General features: G+C 34.3%; 2 protein-coding genes across 5 annotated transcripts in view; one reads left to right on the forward strand and one right to left on the reverse strand.

The window, feature by feature from the left end:
* The window catches only part of LOC106106113 (protein phosphatase PP2A 55 kDa regulatory subunit), a 24155-nt gene extending 6249 nt beyond the window's left edge, over positions 1-17906 (forward strand). Inside the window, exons 2-13 of one of the 4 annotated variants that reach the window (XM_013286645.1) lie at positions 3093-3253; positions 11934-12088; positions 12625-12825; positions 13009-13145; positions 13593-13767; positions 14245-14308; positions 14784-14931; positions 15309-15387; positions 15622-15749; positions 16146-16308; positions 16918-17063; positions 17751-17906. In XM_013286645.1, the coding sequence (XP_013142099.1) occupies positions 3118-3253; positions 11934-12088; positions 12625-12825; positions 13009-13145; positions 13593-13767; positions 14245-14308; positions 14784-14931; positions 15309-15387; positions 15622-15749; positions 16146-16308; positions 16918-17043 (1512 nt within the window). In that variant the 5' untranslated portion in view covers positions 3093-3117 and the 3' untranslated portion in view covers positions 17044-17063; positions 17751-17906. Of the gene's footprint in view, positions 1-3092; positions 3254-5043; positions 5333-8724; positions 8954-11933; positions 12089-12624; positions 12826-13008; positions 13146-13592; positions 13768-14244; positions 14309-14783; positions 14932-15308; positions 15388-15621; positions 15750-16145; positions 16309-16917; positions 17064-17750 lie in introns of those variants that run through there. The other 3 variants (XM_013286647.1, XM_013286648.1, XM_013286646.1) reach the window with 3 other exon arrangements.
* On the reverse strand, positions 530-4298 carry LOC106106125. Its single transcript, XM_013286664.1, has 3 exons — positions 4187-4298; positions 1410-1455; positions 530-731 (listed from the first exon to the last, which is right to left on the reverse strand). The coding sequence occupies exons 1-3, from the start codon at positions 4211-4213 to the stop codon at positions 571-573; spliced, it is 234 nt and encodes a 77-aa protein (XP_013142118.1). The 5' UTR covers positions 4214-4298; the 3' UTR covers positions 530-570.
* Positions 17907-17912: the final 6 nt, after the last annotated feature.

A 17912-nucleotide genomic window follows, 5' to 3' on the forward strand; every position in this document is an offset into this window, starting at 1 on the left:
CTACAAACGCTAACAAACATCCATCCATCCATCCATCCATCTATCCATCCATCCATCCATCCATCTAAACTTTCGCATTTATAATATTAGTTTCAATATATACAACTATTACCTCTATTTAATATCACTATTTTTCTTTTTTTATAATATGAGGTGGCAAACGAGCAAGCGACCGCCGGAATCCACCGAAATGGAAAGCGACCACTGCCCAAAAACATCCGCAATTGCAGATGCGTTGCCTACCCTTAATTGACGGAGGAGACGCACATAAAGAGGACATTTCCCCTTCCGTCAAATCCACCTTTCCTTTCCATCCTTTCCCCTTAAGAAAAGGGAGGAAAGGGAAAGGGACCAAAATTAGGCCTCCGGCACCACACTCATCAGACGAAAAGCGGAATTTCTTCCACTTCACGTCTGTTTTCTGTGTGGTCGTGGTATTTCACCGGGCGAGCCGGCTCATTCGTGCGAAGATGTTAAAGCGGGCTCTACCACTGTTAAAAATAATCAGCTATATAATAATACCACAAGAAATAGTAACAATTATTTAATGCACTAAAGAGACGTGAAACATTAAATAAAATTTTTGAACGCTTTGTCGTCTACACATTGATCAAGTTCTTCCATCAAATCGATGATTTCCTCTTCACAAGTCTCTGCAGTATACTCCTTACTCTTAACCCTTTTCTCGCATTGCGCGAACACTTCGTATAGCTTTTTAACTGCACAATCATCTGGAATAACATTATTTATTAAAAAGCTGTTGCCCGCGACTTCGTCCACGCAAAAAGATAAAAAAAGTAGCCTATGCCTGTCTTTGTCAGCTATCCTTCAGTGAAAGTTCAGTCGAAATCTGTCCGGCCCTTTCGGAGATTACCCGAAACAAACGCGGCTTGCGGACAAACAGACAAAAAAATGCGATTTTCGTTATCAGCAACGTAAATACATCTTGCCGAAATCTGGAATCTTCGTTTTAATATTACACACAGACACTCTAATTTTATTACATGTATAGATTATAGATAGAAAGAAATAAAAATGTATGAAGCGAAAAAACTCAAAGACTACTGAACCGATTTCAAAAATTCTTTTGCCATCAGAAAGCTATGTTATTACTGAGTAACATAGGCTATAACTATTAGGAGATCTTTTTTAATTATAGGCGTACAAAGTCGAAGCAAGCGCTAACGTATGCTAAGCCGCCACTGGCACCTAATGTGTTCTATTCAACATCTCGTGTATACTTTCAAGCCGTGATAATCTTTGGTTGGCATTATACCTATTTGTTACAATTCCACTGAAAACTGTGTGGTTTTGGTAACTTTCTCAATGTCAAATCTTTAACACAATTTGTATGCAATTAGGGCTAGTATACACAAAGTAAAATCTAAAAGATTTATTGGGTACCGTACATTGCAAACATATTCCTCGTTCTTTAGTTAATTGGTCAGTAGAGTTCTGAAACGAAAAAAAAAATTAGTAGCAATATTCTATTCTGCTATCTTAGAACCTTAATTTTCGACATAGACCTATAAAAAAGTTCACTAACAATTTAGTACATTGAGTTTTTAAATTGTTTAAATTAATTTTGTTGGTTAATGCGAGACATGAAGTTGGAACAAAACAATAAGTATTACCCTCGAACTCTATTGCCGTTACAAATGTAACAATGTATTGCGTTCCCTTTCCTACTCTTTGACAAAACAGAGACTGCAATATATAATACATGTATCAATGCAGTAGAAACCGACAGTTATGTTTATCTGGTTCATATGGGATGGAATCAGTCCGAATCGGTTTCCATTGAGCTCGGCAGGGGTCGGCTTCAAGACAATGGTCAATTAACTATATTGCGAGCTCTTTGTAGGTTATTTACTGGCCGATTTTGCCATCACGTGTAGCATTGAATGAATAAAAAAACGACCGTGTTTTGTTTTGCGTTCGAAATTTAAAATTGACATCTACAACAAAGCGTAGGTTCAACTAAAACATTTTAGTTCCTTAACTAAGTCATAAAAGTTACTCTTAAAAATCAACATAATAAAATATTTAATACTTAACACGTAATTTTTAACGATTGGTAATCTTATAAAAGTAACAGAAGTTTTGACGACTGTATCGTCAATAAAAGTTTACCCAAAAAGGATAAACTAGGATGGACTAATGATGACTAATCTATCGCACAACTGCTTAGTCTTGCTTCGATTTTTAGTTGTGCAACAAAACAGTTGAATTAGCTGCGAAACAACCGACAATCGCAAGTCAAACACCGCCCGCTCCAAGAGTTTGGCAGAATAAAGATTCTAGTACTTCGTTGTTATTGGTAAAGTCCACGGTATATTCACTTTAAAGCACCACGTTTATTACATTATTTACTTAAAGATTTAACAACAGAAAGAAACCACAAGAGACAAAACAAATATCATAAAGTCTGTACAAAAACATCCTTGAATACGCTAAAAATTCGGTCATACTGTTTGTTTTGTAATAACGACTTATGTGAATGATTTGTTTACTTTGACAGACGTGCGCTTGTACATAATTTTGTTTATATTACAATTTGTAGGACATAAATGAGATAGACACGTTTGCGGTTAACGGCTTACACTGCCGACATCTAGTCCTCTAATATTATACAGATAAATTTGTACATTTGTATGTAGGGATAAAACTCAGAAAGTATTGAACCGATTTGAATTTTTTTTTTGCCTTTAGAAAGCTATATTATCACTAAGCAACATAGGCTTTGTCGCTAGATTTCTTTTAAATTAGGTGTGGATTTTCATTTGTTTCGGACTTGGTGTATATTTTTGTTTCAAATCCATATTTATCGTCGTAGAAAGAGATGGATGGATTGCGTGAAAGGTTACATGATCAAAAAGGGAGTGACATCTGAAATGACGTATGATAGAGTTATGTGGAGGACAAAAACCTGTTGCGACGACCCTACGGGAGTAGGATATGGAGAATTATGATGATGAATTGAGGTGAATTTATCGTCGTAATAACATTTGTGTTTATACACAATATATCATTAAATTGGTTCTAAGCTTATAACTGTAGGACACTTTTATATATTTTTTTTTATTTTCCAGCAAGTGCATGCCATGACCAATAATCATGGCGACCACTGCAATGGTAGTATCACCTCTCGCAACACAGTCCTCCCCCAAGAACAAGAGGAGGCTGTTTGCTGAAGCAAGACAGAACAGCCTACAGAAGTTGAGCGTTATCTTCGACCATGGAAACAAAAACGGTACGTAAGCCTAAGTAGACTTCAATTTACACGAGACGATTCCACTTCTTTGTAATTTAGTATAACTAGCTGTTCCCCTGCGACTTCATCCGCATAAACTTATGAAAACGTTATTTTATTGTTCACATTTGTCAAATTAAAATTGCAATTGATAAAATGACATTACTTAAAAAATCTTGGCAATCTTACTTTCTTGATGTTGGCAGCAACTTATGGTCTCTTTCCCACATTAGGGTTTTTATCCAAAATATTAACCCTCGATGTTTAATGGCGTTGAAATATATAGTCTAAAGCATGACGTAAGTGTAGGGCTTTCTATTACAAAAATAATTATTCAAAAATTTGCTATAATTACTGACATCTTAGGCAACAAAGAAGAGTGTGTTTAGGATTGATTATAATAGTATAGATAGTAAAAAAAGACATGGGTGTTGCCAATTCCCGATGAACTTAGCGACGCCTATGGAAAAGGAAAAACTATTTCCGGTGTCCAAAAACTATTGTATATATTGTATGTTACGAATAAACTTTATGCGGTAGACTATCCATTCGCCAAATTCATTAATGTACAAAACAAAGAGGTTTTATATCAACGATGCTGATAACTGTTCAAATAAGCTTCAGGGGTAGATAACGAATGTATTATGCTTTAACATGTTGATGAAAACAATGAGTGTGTAAAAACAGTGGGAAAAACATGTTGAATTTTGATACTCTTCGTAAAAGGACACGGCAAAGTTGTATGTAAATAAATTTGCCGGTAAAAGGAAAGAACGAATGTAAAAGAAGTTATTATTTCTGCTTATTCTTCTAGATGAGAATAAATCTCTATCTCCATTTTTAGTAGTCCTTGCAAATATAGTTGATATTGCGCTTGTAGCTGAAATATATAATTTGTAGCAACTAGGAAAATTAATGAGTTCACATACGTACGGAATCAAACAATGGCTTTTCCTCCATTTTACAAGGATCTTTAAATAATTTCTATATTAATTTAAGGTAATATTTCTGTAATGTTCCGTAGCTAACGTTGACTTTTTGACAAGTTAAGTGACGTATAATATAGCAACCCTTTTTGCCTATGCCAACAAAAAAATATTTCAAAAGTTAACGGACATTGATGTCAAGGAGTTCACCTTTATCTCTTTGCATTTAATTTAATCTAGTTTAAATCCCTTGAAATTGTGCAAGAAAAGCTTGAAGTCAATTAAAACGTTTTAGAATATAGAAAAATAACTAGCAAAATAAAATACATTTAAAAGTAATGCATTTTTACACTGAAGAAGGTTGTCAGTGTGAAATTTAAGAATGGAATCATAGATGGCAGCACAGTGTGTCGCATAAAATGCGGACTGTTTTACCATTAACTTTTGAATATGTGACAGTTACGAGAAAGGTATTGCTAGCTGCACATAAAATTTCCGACGCGGTAGAAATTACCACCCTTTAACGGATGTTCAAAGTAATGTAATTACGCCAAGATGAGTCTATTATTTCATTTGATATCTATGTTTTGTATTACTAATATTAAACATAGTAAAATAGTTTTACTGGCATGTAAAATATTTACTGTACTTGTTACAAAATGTGATATTGCTTGATATCGTGATGCTGAGATCTCAGGTTTTACTTGAGGAAGCGACAGTCAATGTTAGAGAAACATTCTCATTGATCATAAGTTATGTTTTTTTAATATGTAACTATAATGTTAAATATAAGCTTAATATAGATTTCTTACATTGTTCTTGTGGTACAACACAGTAAATTCTAGTAGTTGAACAGTGGCAACACTGATCTCTGCAGTAATTATTGTATGTATTTCTGAATTTTCTGAGCGCCATTGCTTTTTACCGATGTAATGTTGAAATGATTTTAATCGGTTTTCATCTGCAGTTGTGTGTGATGTTTTAGTAAAATATATAAGTGATTGTGTGCTAAAACTATCAAACTTCTTATAGTTTTTGTGCTGGGCTTTGTCATGGCCGGTAAGTGGTGACTTTTAGCGCCCGATAGACAAGGGCGAATCGGATTTGGGAATCGAAAATAAGTCGAAGATGTTTTATCGTTCGAACACCGACGGTAAATGCAATGTTCTTGTCTTTAGTTTGGTTATTAGTTATTAGTGTATTAATATAATAAATATCATAGTGGCAGTGTTTGGTTATTGTAATGTTTGAGCAGATAGTTTTAACCTTTTACACTGATTATTTCACTGCTGCGCTGCATTTATATGAAAAAGAAAGTTCTCGCAAAGGTTCTCCGTCTTATATGTGACTAATAAACACAGAAACAACAAATCGTGAGCGGTTTTTGTGAATTTGTTTGTGTGATCAGATGATCTCGGTTGTTGATTACATCTCGAAGGTCAAATTAATGTGTTTCTCAGATTATTGCAATTAGAATTCACTTCGTATCGTTACCAAATGCTAGAACAGGCCTACGGAGATATTACTAATGAGATATCAGGTGAGGCAATAACGATTTTCGCATACCCACTTTGCGAGTAACGAATCTATTTGAATAGTTTACAACGTCATTTATTACGTTCAATCTATAGTTACATAGATAATTGTTTATAGAGTCTGCTATGTCTGACAATAGGAACATTTTAACTTATGTTATTCAATCAACCAATATAATCGTGATGTTTTTTTTACTTTATGCAAGTTTACAAACAGTGTCCTAATCAGGGTAGACTGTTATTTTATAATTAGCTTATTGATTTATAAGATAATAATGTAAAGAAGTAAGAAGTAGAAAACATTGAATTATCACATAAATTTTCGCATTAAGTATTTTGTTATTTAAATTGTTTAGAAGTAAATATATTTACTTTTATAGTAATGAATGAATTTGATATTAGTTTATGTATTGTTTTATTAAACATTTCAAACAAATTTTATAAACACTGAAGCCTTTCTAGTGTTTTATCACCTAAAAATAAATTATTATTTTTCTCATATGAATTTAAAATACTATGGTTATCATCTTCCCATCCTTATTCTGCTCTCCTAGTGTTGTGCACACTGAGTACTCACTCTCCAGGTTAATCTAACTTCCGTTAAATCAGTTGTCACTCCAAGGCTGGCAATGCATCCCACTTCCTCTGGTAATGAAGATGTTCATGGGTGTCTACGAGCACCTTGGTGTTACTGCCGCTTGTTTGCTCCCTTTTCTTATTAAAAAACCATCCACAATTGAAAAGTTCTTGCTAAATGTGACTTATAGCATCCTGCCCATGCCCACTCATAACTTAACATGCTAATCTTTTACTCCTCGATTTTTTTACCACTAGGGACTCTACTTTCATACTTTCTTTAATATACTAATATGTATGTAGATTTCATTACAACCTTTAGGGGAAACAGCTCTTTTCACCAGTGAGTTGTTATTCAAATCATAGCCCAAGGTGGCACTGGATAGTCCATAATGTTCAAATGTTATTTTTTTAATATGTTTAACTGGTTAAGAGTTGTCTTTATCCTTTGGTTCAATTTGTCTTAATGGCTACAATTTTGAAGATTGTTATCTCAATTATGTTCTTCATCAGAAGTTTACAGGATCATATTTTGAGGGTTTATTGTTTAGGTTTTTGTTTGCGGTCCATTTTATGACAAGTTTTGCCTCATGGAAACATTCTGTAGCACTAAATAAACTGGCAGGTTTCTGTTACTTTTTATGTAACTAGCTGTTGCTTGTGACTTTGTCCATGTTAAATTGTAAAAATCAGCCTATGTTACTCACTGATAATGTAGCTTTTTAATGGTGAAAGATCTATTGAAATTGGCCCAGTTGTTTTGAGTTATTTCAATACAAAAATACAAATCTTTCCTCTTTATAATATTAGTATAGAAGACCTCAGTGGCATGTTAGGTGTTTTTGTTATATATTTATTGTTAATAGGGACTGTTATTAATAATCCCAATAGAATAGTTTGAAAAACCATAATCTTATTTGTACACACATTTTTGGTGGAAATGCTAAGACTAGGAGTAAATACTTATTTTTCTTGTTTCATCTTTAACTATTTTTTACTAATATTAATATTGTAGTATATTTTAAGTAATAGTAATAATTTCTAACACTTGGGCCTGGAATTAAAAAAAAATCCATTAAAGCTGTCTCAATGCTAATTGAGTAACATAAGGTATATTTATTACTAAAAATGTTTCAGTAAAATTCAGCATGGATGAAGTCACAAGCAAAAGCTAGTTAGATATCTAGTAATCTTTTTCTGGTTTTATTATAGTATTGTCATGCTAATCTATGTTTGAAATATTTCTAGGGGTAATTATCATATGAATTGCTAGTTGTATGTCAACATGGCTGATTGTATTTGTTGATATGTTTGAATTCTATATACTTACAATTCAAATAAAGGTTATATTTGTGGTTTATTGTATTGTGTATTACTTTAAATTTTTCATCTCTATGGTTGACCCAAAGAATACATTTTTAACAATCTAAAACTGAAAAAAAAAACAGGCCTAATATCTAAGAAAATATAAAGAATTTTCAATTAATATAATTTGAGTAATTATGACTTCAAGACACACATAGAGAGTTTGCAGTTCCTCTGGAATATTGTCCATTTGAATCAAAGAATATTAGGTGGTCAGATGCTCTTTGACCTGCAAAGAAAAGTTATAGTTTTCTTTTTTACATACTTATTGATGTGGTTTATCTCTTTTCATCTTTGGTTTAGAAACTAAATATTGTCAGATAAGGTATCATTTGTGCTGTCATCGCTATATTTGGATAGTTTAGTGAATGTTTTTATGTATTGACAATCCACTACACAATTCATTATGGATATGGAAATTATGTGATGACACTGGAATTATTTTCCAATTGACTAGAGTGTATTTTATGTTATTCTATGATCAGTATTTAAAAAAATCAGAAAGATTACTGATAGTTTTCATCATCACCAGCTCAGTGTATATCCCGAATGAAGGGCTCCGAACCTAAGTTATGGGTGACTAGGCCATAGTTAACCATGCTGGCCCAGTGCGGGTTGGTTGACTTCACACATGTCTTTGAATTTCTTCACCGATATGTGCAGGTTACATCACGATGTTTTCCTTCACCGTAAGAATGTCGGTAAATTATTTATATATAAATTTGAAAAACTTGACAATCGCATTGGTACATGGCATGATTCGAACCCAAGACTTGTAGATTACAAGTCAAGTGCTTAAACCACTGAGCCGCTCACGCTCTCGTCGACTGATAGTTTTGAAATAATAGAACTATGTCAATATTGAGAGCTTATTTATAACTTTGTGAACCAATCGGAGTGACAGTGCCCGCTATTGGTGGTTTCACGGCGTAACGAGCCGATTCATCCTTGCTCACCTATTGTTTTTATTTCACCGACCACATAAAAGGCGGGTGTTCTGTTACCCAACAGGTTTTCCATACAAGAACGTAAGATTACTGCTTGATAGCTCCAAAACTGGTTTGTGAGTTTACTTTTGTTTGCATTCCGATGTTACGATGCTTGTGGAGCGTCGTTTGTGCGAATATTTCGCGATTTGTTTTTTATCTATGGTAGAATTTGTGTTTGTCTATGGTTGCTAATGTGCTGTGATATGTTAAAACGCAAGGAGTCGTGGTATGTGAGCCATCGAGTTAGAGGTCATGTTGCAGATTGGAGGTCAAACAACTGCAAGCAGCATTGGAATACAGCCTGTGATTGTATGCATTTTAATTACATATAATTTGCTAGTGTTTTGGGATGTTGGAAAGTAGTGTCTTTATAAATGTACAGTCTGTAATCCTTAATTGTCTATAGTTTTTAGATTTAATTATTCTATGGTATGTTATACTATATATTATAAATACTGAAATTTAGATGGATGGATGATTATCACTTATCTTCAAAATGGATTCTTGGATCTTAATCAAAGACATATGTAGAAATAGTCTAGAAAAAAAATGGATACTTACAAAGTATTTTTTAATTTCGTACAAATAGTAACGGGTTAAAGCTAGTTGTATATTTAAAAGGTATTAATAATGAAACTCTAGGATTCAAAATTAATTTTTGAATCGTGATTCCATTCATATTAAGATTGGTGTTATTTAATAATGCGGAGAACTTTTGTGTTTATCTTCCCTGTTTACAGCCTTTCTTCTAGCCTTTTACATTGCATTTACTCTATCTTTTTGTACTCCTACTAACTTTTAAAGTTGTAACTAATATTTACAATTATAAGTGTGCTTTGCGTTTTAAAAATACTTTGTCTTATTGCAGATGGACAAGTTATAACTATTTTCTTATATGACCCCTAAGTTTAATTTGTGAAATTTGAAACATTATTAAGTTTTTGAATATGCTGTGTCAATTTTTTATAAAATATGGTTATTGTAATGATTTTGGTCTTTAAATTTTTTAAATAAATTTTAAAATCTCTCAGAGTTAATTCTATATACTTACAGTAAATAAAGTAATATGGTTTTAATTAAAGTGCTATGCATAGGTCTGTTGACAAACCAGTATAGTTTTTATAATGATCAACTTTGTGATCCTGAGCAGTGTAAAAGAATCTTGTAAATTTTTGTCTTCATGAAGTTCAAGTTATTGACCATTAAAGATGCATGTTTTTAAACTGAATTTTACATTTACAGAAGTCTCGTTGATTTTAGTTTGTTTTGAATGATATTTTCTTTACACAACTATAAAAAATCAATACTGTTACGAAGAGGAAAATTTGTATTTTTGTATGTTTTGAAATAACCCAAAAAGTACTAGGCAGATTTCAATTCTTTCACCATTTAAAACCATGTTAACAAGAGTAACAAAGACTACTTTTTTTTACATTTCACGTGGACAAAGTCGCGAGCAACAGCTAGTATAGTATATGCTAAATAGACATTATTGATGTCTCACTCAGGTCATGACTTAAATACGCGTATTAAGATTTATATGACAAACTCTGATAAAAAGGTACAGTTTCATAATTCGTATGATTACTGACGTCACATATTACGTCATTGACTGTCGTACGGAAATGCAGTAATTCAGAATCATTTGCATTGCTATCAGTATAGTTGTAGATTGTTAAAAAAATGTTATGTCAAAAAGTTGTATAACAACTGCAGTCAGATTAATGTATGGAAAAATAAACATTTCTATGATGCATTTATTAACATAGATAACTCGTTTCATTTAAAACTGGATATTCCGGGTTTTGTAGAAATAAAATATTTTAGAATGTCCTTTTAAATGAAAACGTTGATAACACTAGCATTTAAGCTAAATATGGGCTAGACAAATATTTATCTATACTTCTATACTAATATTTTAAAGGGTAAAGATTTGTATTTTTGTATGTATTTGATTCAAGTCAAAACTACTGGGCCAATTTCAAAAATTCTTTTACCCTTAGAAAGATAATATATCTGTAACATAAGCTATATTTTTTAACTTCACAAGGGCGAAGTCGTGTGCAACAGCTGCCTTGTTTATATTCGTAAGCTAAAATGCTTTTGTTAATTCACATAGTAAAGATAAAACCGTTTAGATGACTATCTTTGACAAACAGTAAAATGGCCTTTGTAGATTATTTCTTATTTCACTTGCATTCATACACTACGGAAAGAGAGGTTACAAAGGGGTAATCAGGTCGCGACACACCTCCTAGTCTTTGGTTCGACAGATACGACATATCCCGAATAAATGACAGTTTTCGCAGCAGAAAAAACGGCAAGATACTTTCATTTATGAATGGTGCGAATTTCGGATTTAACGGAAAACTTAATTTTTAAATCCAATCTTTGTCCATACTGTGACATCGAAAATATGTGTAGTAGAAATACATAATGCTACTATTATGGCACTTGTAGAGAATAGAAAATATATGATAAAATAAAATCCTGATATTGTACTACTTGTTAGTTTCATTTTTTAATTTCGCAATTCTTGGAATTTATGCCAAAACACTATTTGTCATAGCTTATAAATATTCTATCCAGATACATGAAACAAGTTATGTTTCTGCGTAAATTGTCAGTAACCAGGTCATTAATACTTAAAAACAAACAATTTGAATTATAAACAAACTATAGACAAACATTGATAAAATAAATTTTTCTGCATAATCAACTTTTTCCTCACAGTTTATGCCTGCAACTCCTATATCTAATTTTAAATTGTTAAGTAGGTGGTGCTAGCAGATTTGTTTACTAAAAACTTGTGTTGCACCATTTTTCACAAATTAGTCTTAACTTTTTATAATTCATAATGAAAGTTGTACAAATATTGATTGCTATTTTAAGCGAAAAAGTTAAATTACTAGATGTAAAATTTAGCACTTTTTTGGCATGTTCAAAATTTTTTAATAATCCATAGTGAAGTAGATTATTTTAATGTAACATGTTTTAGTGGTAAATTCATTGTAATGTAGTTATAAATAAACTATTAAAAGAAAAGTATTTAGTCAGATTTGCGATATAACAGAAAGATATTTGTGGTATCCATTGAATTTCTTAATCTTTGGACTGTATGCTTAATACCGATAATTGTCTTTTTTCAACATAATCTTTGCGCGGAAAATAAAAAATACATGAAATGCAACTCGGGACATTTACAAATCCTGTGCCTAAGCACTCCACCATCAACGAAGATATGTTTAGGGAATTTAGTATAGTGTTACAATATTGTATACGATTTCAGGCAATGGTGGGGAGACAACGTGGTGTTTTAGTCAGGTGAAGGGCACGTTGGAGGACGACGTGACCGAGGCCGACCTCATCTCCTGTGTGGAGTTCAACCACGACGGCGAGCTGCTCGCCACTGGCGACAAGGGAGGCAGAGTTGTTATATTTCAGGTAGATATCATACTGTTACACCCCTTAGTTATAACATATTCATATTCCTTATATACCACTTTCCGCTACCCTACTACCAGAATCATCACAGCACTCAAACAACCTGGACTGTTGTATAATTTAATGTTGTATTTTTTATAAAAACATCCGCTCCATAGCTCATAACAATACAAGTCTTTTTTACTAATTTGAGTAAAAAAACATATGTTTTCTTAAAAAATGCGTGTTCCCTTAATGTATCCTTTCTTTTTAGTGTTAAATTGTTAGTTGTTACTAAATATTCACCAAGTATATGTATTTCTATTCTCGGAATTCATAAATAATTCATAGCTAAGTGGTGACTTAGAGTAGTTGAATAAGTAAAGAGGATCCTTAAGTGAAGGCTTATTGTGAGAATTTAACTCTAGTTAAGGAATATTTAAAGTAAGCAAGTTTTGAGTGCATCAGTAATCTAAGTGACGGGAAATGTGGAATAATTGCCCAATAACCACTTAAATGAGTGGGGCTTTTAGTGATTTTCAAACATATGATTCCAGAGAGACCCAGCGTCAAAGCAATGTGTACCGAAGAAAGGAGAATACAATGTTTACTCAACGTTCCAATCACACGAGCCGGAGTTCGACTACCTCAAGTCATTGGAGATAGAGGAAAAAATCAACAAGATACGGTGGCTCAAGCGGAAGAATCAAGCACACTTTCTGCTCTCCACCAATGACAAGACGATCAAGCTATGGAAGGTATGCACCAGATGTTATTTCAGCTATCTTCCAATAAAAGCTCCAATATGAACAGTAACTATTTTGGAAATAATCTGGAACAAATGTGGCTTTGTGGACAGTCGATAAAAAAATTTAATTGACTTGTCGTATAATTATGTTTATAAATCAATACATTATACAAACAATACTGTAATATTGCAGGTTTCGGAGCGCGACAAGCGCGTGACAGGGTACAACACGCGCGAGGAGGGCGGGCGGCTGCGGCACCCCTCGCGCGTCACGCAGCTCAGGGTGCCCACAGTGCGGCCTGCGGAACTCATGGTCGAAGCATCGCCCAGGTATACTTCTAATTTAGTCGATACATCTAGGCTAGATCTAGGGGGGCTAGAGAATTTAGTTGTATTCTCATGAATTATTGTTGTTTTTTAATTAACAGAACAATTATAAATTTCAGTCTAAAATAATGTATAGTATAGGGCAGGTGTGACGAACATTTTTCAAAGTGCCATTTTTTAAAAGAAATGTTTTGACTGCGTTTTCAAGTCAATTCAATGCTGCATCTACTTCATAATTATTACGTGGTGTTTTTATAATCCTGACGAGCCCAATATATTATGTTGTGTGCTAATCATGGCACGCGAGGCAATAGTGCGCCACAACTGGCATATGGTATACATGTTATATTTGTTAAGGCTGTTTTTATTGGATATTTTGTTAGGGTATTTCAGTTACAGACGAGATATTTAAAATTAAAATATTAGGAAATACTTGTATATTTCTTTCAGACGTATCTTCGCGAACGCGCACACATATCACATCAATTCGATATCGTTGAACTCTGATCAGGAGACGTATCTGTCTGCGGACGATCTGCGTATCAACTTGTGGCACCTCGAGATCACCGACCAGAGCTTTAATATCGTCGACATTAAGCCCGCTAACATGGAGGAACTCACTGAGGTAATACACAATATATATACACCAGTGGCTATGCCCCCATAACCGACCCTCTCATACTTGGCATGACAATTGTATATTTGTATAATGACACTTGTATAATTGTATAATGACACTTGTATATTTGTACGACACTTGTATAATTACTGTATTTTGTATTAGTAAATGTAATTTTGCATTTTCTGCCTGCTAATCGATGTTACGACTTGTAATGTTACATGTTACACGTTGAGCATGCAGTCAGTAGCTTGTAACGGATCGTTGTACGAGTAATATACTAATGTTTTAATGTTCGCTTCGTAACATATCCACTTCGTAACATCTTCGAGTAAAGATCTAGACAAAAGATTTTCGTCACCTAACAAGTTGTGTCACAAAATACTTTTATTATGCAAACGTCGGAAAGTTTTAAAAATCTTTACTTGTACGAACTGTCGTACATTTTGATCTTGTTATATAAAATAAATGTGTTGTTATCAGGTTATAACCGCGGCGGAGTTCCACCCGACTGAATGCAATCTCTTTGTATATTCTAGTAGTAAGGGTAAGTTAATGATTGGATTTTAACTCAATAGTGGTAGAGCTCGCTTTAACATGTTCTCCACAATACTACGACCACACAGACAGGCGTGAAGTGGAAGTAATTCCGCAAACAGTCTGATAATTGCGTGCTAGAGGCGTGTTCTTGTTCCTTTTTATTAAAAGGTGGTAAGGAAAAGTGGATTTGACGTTTCCGAAATCTGGATTTTTTTTGATATTACAAACAGACACTCCAATTCTATTATATGTATAGACTAGCTTTTGCTCGCGACTCCGTCCGCGTGGAATTAAAAAAAAAACAGAAGTAAGTAGCCTATGTGTTCTTCCAGACTATCATCTACATTTTTGCCTAATTTCATCGAGATCCGTTCAACAGTTTAGGCTACAAACTCTAATAAAGAAGTGTGTGTTTTCGCTTTATTATTGTACAGTTGTAATTGTACTGCAAGTGATATTGAACCTTACGTGTACGTGTGTAGGTACAATAAGGCTATGCGACATGCGCGCGGCGGCGCTGTGCGACCGCCACGCGAAGCTGTTCGAGGAGCCGGAGGACCCGCACGCGCGCTCCTTCTTCTCCGAGATCATCTCCTCCATCAGCGACGTCAAGCTCAGCAACTCGGGCAGGTATGTCACCTAACACTGCACTCAGACACCTTAAATTACTACTAAGTGACACGTAAGGGGACATTTACGTTAAGGCACTGTTTATGTAATTTTTTTTGTGGTTTTTCAACCATATTGTCATTTAAGATTCATAAAGAAAATAATTCCAATACTTTATAATCTTTTTTTTCAATTTTATAAAGAGCAATGTTATAGTTAATGAAAACAAAAAAAAACACTTACGAATATGTATTGCTCTTCACAAATGGGGAAAGGATTTGGCTTCTGCAGTACAGGGAAACCTAGTGCAGGAGCCAAGGCTCTCGTAAAATAAATATTTTCAAAAGTAAAATAATAAAGGATTCATTTATTTATTTATTTATTTATTGTTGTTTCAGATATATGATGTCTAGGGATTATTTAGGTTTAAAAGTATGGGATCTTAGAATGGAAACAAAACCTGTAGAAACATATCCAGTAAGTAAAATATTATCTTCTCATGTTATCTTGATAATTTAACGTAAAACATATTAAATTCTGCCTTTTTTCTTACATATCTATAGTCGCGGAACACATTTTACCATCGTTTTTATTTGATTATGTTATTGCCACTGCAACCGGGCGAACCGAACCTTTCAAAGATATATACTATACTTTATATGTACTATACTATACTTTTGTTATCGTAATATATATAATAATTGTGTTTAGGTACACGAGTATTTGCGGTCGAAGTTATGTTCGCTGTACGAGAACGACTGTATATTCGACAAGTTCGAGTGCTGCTGGAGCGGCGATGACCAACGCCTGATGACGGGCTCCTACAATGGATTCTTTAGGTATTCCACATATTTAATTACCTCAGAATCATGTTACTTTTATACGAGCCGAACAAACGCTAATAACCCACATGAAGTCGTGCCATTTGTCAAATTATCAATAACAAATGTCAAAATGATATGACATGATAAAACTTGACAATCTTGCTTCCTTGATGTTGGCAGCAACTTATGGTCTCTTTCCCACATTAGGGTTTTTATCCAAAATATTTACCTCCTAAATTTAATGGCGTGAAAATATTTAGCCTAAAGCGTGACGCAAGTGTAGGGCTTTTTATTGAATATAATTATTCAGAAATATGCTGTGATTGCTGACATCTTAGGCATCAAAGAAATGTGTGTTTACGCTTTATTATAATAGTATAGATGTATGTGATATATGTGTGTTGTGTGTAGGATATTCGAGCGAGGCGGTGCGGGCGGCGCGGGCGCGGGTGCGGGTGCGGGGGGCGCGGCGCGGCGCGGCGAGCTGACGCTGGAGGCGTCACGTGACGCGGCCGCGCGCCCCCGCCAACCGCTGCGGGCGCGCCGCGTCGCCGCCACAGCTAAGAGGAAGAAGGTAAACTAGTCATTGAATATGCCAGTAAATCTATACTATACCAGGAGTTCCCAAACTATTTGTAATCTAGAACAAATTTTAAAATATCGGTCAAGTGGCGGCCATCACCTATTGTTAATCGACCAACCTACATAACTCCTCATTTTTTATTATTTTTTTTGTGTTTATAATTTGAAACAACCGAGCCGTACCGTCCCGAAGCAATTGGAAAAGTGGAAAGAAACACCTCTTTCACAACTAGGTAATAGCGAAAAAAAATCGTTTTACCTAAATGGTGAGGTAAATTTGGTTAGGGAGGGATACAGGCCGGTTTCTCACACGGAATCTACGCCAAAAGACAATTAATGTTTCTGTGTATTTGCATTTAGGGCCTGTCCCACCACTGGCTGATAGAGGCTCAGATAGTTTTAAAAATGACGTCACTGTTAGATATGGTAACAAAATCCGATATTTCCGTCATACATTTTACACGTTGGATTGTTATCAGACATTTTACAATTTGGTGGGCCAAGCACTAAATCTTGTAAACATAGAGAACAGCCTATGAGGCAAGGATATTTATTGTTATATATTGTATTGAAAATTGATAAGTATAAATTATTATTTCAGGACGAGATAAGCGTGGACTGCCTGGACTTCAACAAGAAGATCCTGCACACGGCGTGGCATCCGCACGAGAGTGTCATCGCCGTGGCTGCCACCAACAACCTCTTTATATTCCAGGACAAGTTCTAGCGCACCGCCCACGCTTATAGGTACGCTCCTTACACAACTGACACAACTGACACAACTGACACTCACTGACACAACTGACACTTATTGACATAATAAATGACGCATGACACAAACGAAATACCTCGAAATAGACCAGGCATTTAAATATATAGACTAGACATGTGAATTTTTTTTCACCGCTAACTTCTTTAGAAGGTACCATAGTACCTACTACATATTGTTGAGGTTAATACCACCTCATGTCCTGTATTGGGATGTTATAACACATTTTACAATATATATAAGATCCATTTTTCCCCTTTTCTTCCTGTTTATTTCATCTTTTCACATAATCACTAGCGCTACCTAGTGTCTGATAGTCAAAAACAAACAAATAATTCAAACACAGAAGCGTTTCTTTACATTGAGATATTACCGTACAAAGATGTTACCAGTAAAAAAAAAACCCTGTGTCTAGTAAACATGTGTATTAAATTTAATTGCTCATATAACGTGCGACTGAAACGCGACCGGTGTTGGCTTGAGACACGTGACGTCAATAGTCACAATTCATTCATTTGATAAAACATTCGCTCAGATATTACTTCGATGTATAAATAAAATATTATTTTTATAGTCATTATGAATACATAGAAAAAGTTTGGTCTAATTAGGCGTCGTATGCGTTTACGCATGAAGTTTTACCGTGGTTTTAATTTATTTTTCAGGTAACATTAGTGAAGAATCATGGATATAACGTGGCTGTGCGCGAGCCGAGGTTGTATACGTAAGGGGGGGGAGGGGGGCCTTACACTGTATGTAGTGTTTGTGTTACTACTATTTATTATGTGTACCTTTTTGTGCTCGCGAACCTTTTTGTGGTTCGCGAG

The sequence above is a fragment of the Papilio polytes genome, unplaced genomic scaffold, assembly GCF_000836215.1.
Source record: "Papilio polytes unplaced genomic scaffold, Ppol_1.0 DF822400.1, whole genome shotgun sequence".
Taxonomy (NCBI): Eukaryota; Metazoa; Arthropoda; class Insecta; order Lepidoptera; family Papilionidae; genus Papilio; species Papilio polytes.

Excerpts from the sequence above, each read along its gene's own strand:
- LOC106106125 (XM_013286664.1), bottom strand. The coding sequence starts at position 4,213 with ATGGAGGAAAAGCCATTGTTTGATTCC. Across the intron at positions 1,456-4,186 it reads AAAAGCCATTGTTTGATTCC|AACTCTACTGACCAATTAAC; the intron begins GTACGTATGTGA and ends TTTTCGTTTCAG. Across the intron at positions 732-1,409 it reads ACGAGGAATATGTTTGCAAT|ATGATTGTGCAGTTAAAAAG; the intron begins GTACGGTACCCA and ends ATGTTATTCCAG.